General features: G+C 50.7%; 1 protein-coding gene across 1 annotated transcript in view; it reads right to left on the reverse strand.

Annotated features, from left to right (window-relative positions):
• Positions 1 to 5,418, reverse strand: part of SLC16A2 (solute carrier family 16 member 2) — a 137,191-nt gene extending 131,773 nt beyond the window's left edge. The window contains exon 1 of the mRNA XM_019438185.2: positions 4,795 to 5,418. Within this exon, the coding sequence (XP_019293730.2) occupies positions 4,795 to 5,218 (424 nt within the window). The 5' untranslated portion in view covers positions 5,219 to 5,418. The remainder of the gene's footprint in view (positions 1 to 4,794) is intronic.
• Positions 5,419 to 6,019: the final 601 nt, after the last annotated feature.

Genomic DNA, 6,019 nt, shown 5'->3' on the forward strand with positions numbered 1-6,019 from the left:
TAAGTTTCAGGAGAAGGGTCCAAGCTGAAGCTTAAGTAAATGCTTATAGTTTAATGTTTTTTAGGAACAGGCTCAAATACTGGAAACAGCAGCATACAGACCTACTACTACTAGCCTACTAGCCTGCAGCAAGCCAAGTTGAGGGAATTCTCTTGGGGCTCCAGTTCCATGCTAAGCAGGGCATTCTGGGAGAAGCAATTGTACATCCAGAGTTGCCTTTACACACGGATAAAAAGTAGTGGATCTTTTCAACCACAATGGTGTATATATAAGCAGCCCTATAATCTTTTAATTCATATGACATGGGAAAATAATATCTACATGGTTTTTCATTGCTTTCCCAATTGCCTCTTAACCTGTCTGCATCTTCATTCAGACAGATAGATTAACAAATTTCCATTTTGTCTGAATGAGTCAAAAAGTATGTCAAATGAATAGTAAAGAATAAAATATAACATAGTTCTAGAAGGATAGGACGGCAGAGCTATAAAGTTCATCTACTCAAACCTTCTCATCTTACAGATAGGTAAACTGAAGTACAGAGAGGTAAAGTACCTGCTCAAAGTCACAGAGCAAGTCAGGGGCACAAGTTGTCTAACTCTTAGTCACTGTCTAGCTGGTATTACTGAGATCGCCAGCCCTTTAGTGTCCAGATTTATATTTAGAATGAGCATTTGAGGCCACTGGACAGTGAGCCAGGGATCCAGCCTCAACCAGCTACTCCAGCTAAAACAAGCATCCCCCTGGTTGTCTTCCAAATATCCCAACCTCTTCTTCTCATCCCTTCCAGTATGAGTCAAGGTCCTACGTTTGGACCCAGTTTGTTGGAAAGAAGACAGAAGAGTCACTTGAAGGATGCCTGGCCAATGACCCTGTGGCCCAAAGCTCCTTTGCAGGCTCTAAGCCAACCTGGTCAAGATTATCTGGACAGTAGGCAAAACCTTCAGGCAAAGACAAGATCCTGGCAGACTTGCTCAAAAAATACCTGGTTCCTAAATTAAGCAATTCACTGGTCAGCCCAATGAGACATTGAACGAAGCAATGAGAGAAAGATAGCTTAACTTACCTTTGACCCCACCCATCCTTGGGACTCTGCCCAAATGCATAGTGTACCTATTTTCCCCATGCCTAGAAAATTCTGTCCCCATTAGAGTGATCCATGAGTCTGAACAATCTTGAGCCCAGTAGTAAATTCTACTGACCCTTGTCCCTTTCCATGGATGGTGAGAGCCCTAGCCCCAATCCTCCAACCTAGGAGCCTACAAGGGACATGCTTATGAACTGCCCAATAAAAGATACCTCCCATCATATTTTATGGCTCAGTGGTAGACTGGCAGTAAAGGTGGAAAGTGCAGACTAATGGGTTTACTCTGAAGCACATTTAAAAAGACCTAAGCTTTGAGCCAATGTTAACAACTCTGACTTGGTCTACCTTGTCCCCTGGATCCCCAATCCTAAGCCTGCCTCAGCTCTAACCCACTTGGGGTTCCAATAATGACTTGGGGCTTGCAACCAATGTTACCTTGTTCCTCTTTACCATCTTCCCTCCAAAAGTCTCTCCTCTAAACCCAGGAAGCCATGCTATACTTTCCACCAAATTGCCTGGCTTCCCTGTCTTGTCTGTTGCTTGGTCTGGGTGGGAGAACTCCCAAATTTTCCACCAGCTCTGAAAAAGTATAGACTCATTTCTCTCCTGATCTTTTCCTTTTCCCCTAAATCAGACCTTGGTCACTTGCCTCCATCAGAGGAACCTATTGCCTGCCATTCTTCCCAGGCGTAAGACCCAGGGTAAATTGGCTTCCTTTTAAAAACAGGTGAAGGCATAAGATAAACTGCTAGTGTCACCACAGAACTGTACACATCACAGAGTCCACAAAAAGTGTACATTACATGCTCTAGAATGGCCTGAATTCCACTTTCCTTCTACTCTCCATGGTTTTTTTTCCCATGCCCAGAGACCTCTCTGATGTGTAGTTAGCTCCCATAGATCAAAACTACCTTCCTCTGGGGCTCCCTCATAACAGTCCCAATTATCTGCAGAACCTCAGACTCATAAAGCCAATCAGCAGCAGATTTAGGACTGTGAAGATATTAGGCCTAGTCAAAGAGAATCTGGGCTGTGTGGTGCCTCCATAAATTCATAGATTTTTAGAGATGAAAGGCATGTCAGACATTAATGGAAATGGAGAGTGCACCAACCTCCTTGACTATAGGAGTATATGTTCCAAGTTCCCCAGAATGGCTATTAGGCAAATACTGGCTGGTAAACATTTTAGCAAGCTTCTACTGGCTTCTTCTATCCCTTGAGACACTAGTGCTGTGACATAGGTTGCTGGGAAATGTTGAGTAAACTGCAGAAAGCGTGTGGAGGCAGAGACACATTTGGAATCTCAGGATCTGAATGGTTGCTTGGGAAAGCTGAGGGACCAAAAAAAGTTAGTGCTAAGGATGAGATTTTCTAGGAGCTCAAGAATGTGGTGGGGTGTTCTTGACTTCTTCAAAATAAAAACTGAGGTGTTCCCAAGAGTATTCAGTATCAAAAACAACTTTCATGAATTCAAGACCTAAGCCAAAGTATTCTGAGACCCTGGGGACATACCAAATTCCTTTCTGTCCCTTCTTGACCTGTACTTACCATACTTACCATAATTTAAACCAGTAAACCTACCCCTTCAAGGGACCTAGTCTGTGTCAGAGTACACACCAGCCACAGCTCTGCACAGCCCAGTGCACCCCCCTTCCCAGCTGCACTGTGAGGTCTTGACCGGAAAGTCCCAGCCAGCCCTCCCCCTGAGTCCCCTATGATCACCTACTTTGAAGTTTGTTCCCCAGCAGTAAACCTCTTCCTGGTAAAGTAGTGATTTTTCCCAAGTTTTATTACACACTCCAAAGGGCCCAACTCCAGGCCTGCTCACAGGACATGAATGCCAGGGTCTAGCTTCAGCCCATCCCCCACTACCTCCCATGAAGTTTCACCCAGACTTTGCCACTGACTCTGAAGGCCAACAGCCTGCCTTTAACCACAGGGCAATGCTCAGCAGGTGCCCTCCTAGGTAACCTAGACAACAGCAAAAGGCCTTACCCTGGCTGCCTTCCCAGGAGCCCCTGAACTGAATCAAATCAAGGAAAAGGTATTCCCAGGGGTGAATGTGGCAGTGACCCTCTTTCCAGTTGTTCCACACAGTCCAGGGACCCCCTACTCTCAGGCATCAATGTGGCCTGGTAGTCTCCACCCTGAACAGCCATTGATACACAGTCTAACTTTCAAGTGGGGCCCACACTGTGCGGTGCCAATAGGTCACAAGAGGTACCAATAGCTCCAAACCTCTTCTTCAAAGGCAGCCCAATGAAGCTGCAAACAAACAAACAAACAAAACAAAACAATGACAAAACAAACAACAACAACAAAAAAAGATGGGTCCTTGGTTCAGAGTGGTAGGAGAAGCTGTCCAAATGCCCAGGGAACCCGCCAGTGAATGCCCTAGAATTCAAGGTTTCTATGTTCAATAAATAATCCCGAGGCCCCCCCAGAGGGCAGCAGAAGTACATGTTATGGTGTCGAGAAGAGGGAACCCTTCAGCCCCAGGGCAACACTATGAAAAACCACCTATTCTGAGTGGCAAACTTTGGGCAAGTCTAGTGGAGCTGTCCCTAGGAGACACAAGAAGGAGCGAGCCTTGAGAGAGAGGGCATCCCAAATCCTTCACTCCTTCTCTAGACTCGTCATCAGAACTGCTGAGAGGGCAACGTCGTTGGCTTTCTGAGAAAACAGGATGGCTCCTCTGACTTCACCAGCCCACAGGCAGATTCAATGCGAGGAGAATGCAAACTTGCAGTCTTGCGGCCGCTGGGCCTAGAAAGCTAAGGCTATGCTCCCTGGCCCTGCTTGTGTTAGGGAAGAAGACCATGTCAGCCCCACGCGAAAGCCGGAGAGGTGAAGGCCAGCATTTCCGCTAAGGCCGAAACAGGCATCCCGCGGAGAGTGGAGAGACTCAGAGTGCCAGGGAGAGCAAGGCTCAGGTTGGGGGAGGTGTGGAGTGAGTCTCAGGGCCCAGCCTGCCAGTCGCCTTACAATTCTCTGGCAGGAGACGTCGGAGACCGCCTCTCTGCTTGCTTTGGGGTTCAGCTCAGAGGGCACGGAGATATGCTGGATTCCTCAGAGTGACAGAGGATGGCCTGGCCTGGCTGGGCCATAACCACCACTGGCAAAGAGAGTGCGCGCACACCCCACCCCCACTCTCCCCCTCCCTTTCTGTCTCCAGCAGACACACATGCCTGGTTGTGTTTGACTCCGCTCAGTCACCAGTATTCCTAAAGTGTTTTTGACAGAAAACACCTCGGCCCCCGGTGCGGGAACAGGGGCTGCTGCGAAGATCTGCAGTACCGTATTTCTCTCAAAGCCCTCCCTGCCTCCCAACTCTCTCCTCTCTCCGTGACTTCCCCCTCCAAAAAAATCTGCAAATATTTTCTCTCACTACACATGGTCAGCATATTAAAAGGAAAAAAAAAAGTGCGTCTGGATTTGTCCCAGGGCAAAAAAGTTCATTCCTTGCATGTGATCAATGAATATCCCAAGTCCCACCCAAGGGACGTCTTGTGCCTAGTCTCCAACAGCTTAGGGTGCCCAGAGCCCCGCAACTTGCGCCTTAGCAGCGCCGTGGGTAAGGGACAAGGGGGAGGAGTAGAAGAGGAAAGCTGAAGGGGCGCCTACGACTGTAAGGTCAGGGGTCAGCGGCAGTGGGAGCAGAGAACACCCTTGTCCAAATGCCAGGAGGGGTGCGCGGGGCCACTCACCTGCTTGGAACTCTACTTGGCGATTTTTCTCTCTTTCCTCCTGCAGCAGCATGGAGTAGAGGATCCCAAAAGAGTTCTGGATGCCAAAGATGGATCCGTTGCACCAGGTGGCAGCGAAGACCACCATCCAGCCGAAGCCACCTTCGGGGGGCTGGAAACCTCGAGCAGTGCCGCGGGTCTCCACGGCGGGCGTGGACTTGGGTTCATGCACTGGCTCGGGCTCAAATTCCAACTCCGGCAGGGGAGCAGGGTCCAGTAGGGGTTGTGGCTCCGGCTGTGGCTCCGGCTGCGGTTCTGGTGGGGGCACTGGCACCGGCTCAGGCTCTGGCTCTGGCTCGGCGCTTCCCACCCACTCCTGCTGTTTTTGGTCTGCCTCCCGCCAGGGCCCCTTGGCTTCCTTGCTCGCCAGGCTTTGCAGCGCCATCTCGGCAGGGGGACTGTGGCTGCTCGGGCGAGAGGAGCCGCTGTGTGGCTGGTACTTGTTTCTGCCGCCGCCGCTGCTGCTGCTGCTCCTCGGAGCACTGCTGCTGCCGCTGCCTCCTCCTCCCGGCTCCGCGCCCCAGCTGGCCAGCCTGTCCCGCGACAGACGGTCCCTCGAGTCCTCTCCTCCTCCTCCCACGTCCAACCCCCCTTCTGCTCTCCCCATGTCATCTCTCTCCTCCCCCTCCTCTTCCCCCCCCCCATCTCTTCCTCCCTCAACAGGCAGCCGCTAGAGCCTTGCTCTTCTCCCTAGCCCTTCCTGCTCCCCATACTCGCCCGCGTACTTCAGCCCTGCTCCCTACCTCAACTTCCTTTCAAAACTACTGAATCCTGTCTTCTTTGTCCATATGCCCAATAGAGAGAGAGTTAAAATGGTTTTTCCACAAACTGTCCTGTTTCCCGTGCCTTCTCCACACAGGCTCCAAACAGACATTGATCAACCCAAAATTTCCAGGGAAGCCCCACTGTCTTTTGCTCTCACTCCCTTCTTCCTCACACGCATCCTGGAACTGGAGTGGTCCTGAGCACCCCAGGATGAGAGCTGGACTTTGAGAGACCCCACCCTGTCCTCGGGAGTCCCTTTGTCCCCCACTTGAGCTTGAGAAAAGCGACCTAGAGGGGGAAAGCCCAGGCTTCGGACAGATGGTGGGCACAATCTTCTAGAGCCCGGGGTCTCAGCCTCCCACGGTCCTGCACAACCCCTCCCACCCCACCAGTCTCTCCCTGTTCGCCCCCGCCCTTCCCG

This window comes from Panthera pardus, unplaced genomic scaffold, assembly GCF_024362965.1.
Source record: "Panthera pardus isolate Hobbes unplaced genomic scaffold, ASM2436296v1 HiC_scaffold_27, whole genome shotgun sequence".
Classification (NCBI taxonomy): Eukaryota; Metazoa; Chordata; class Mammalia; order Carnivora; family Felidae; genus Panthera; species Panthera pardus.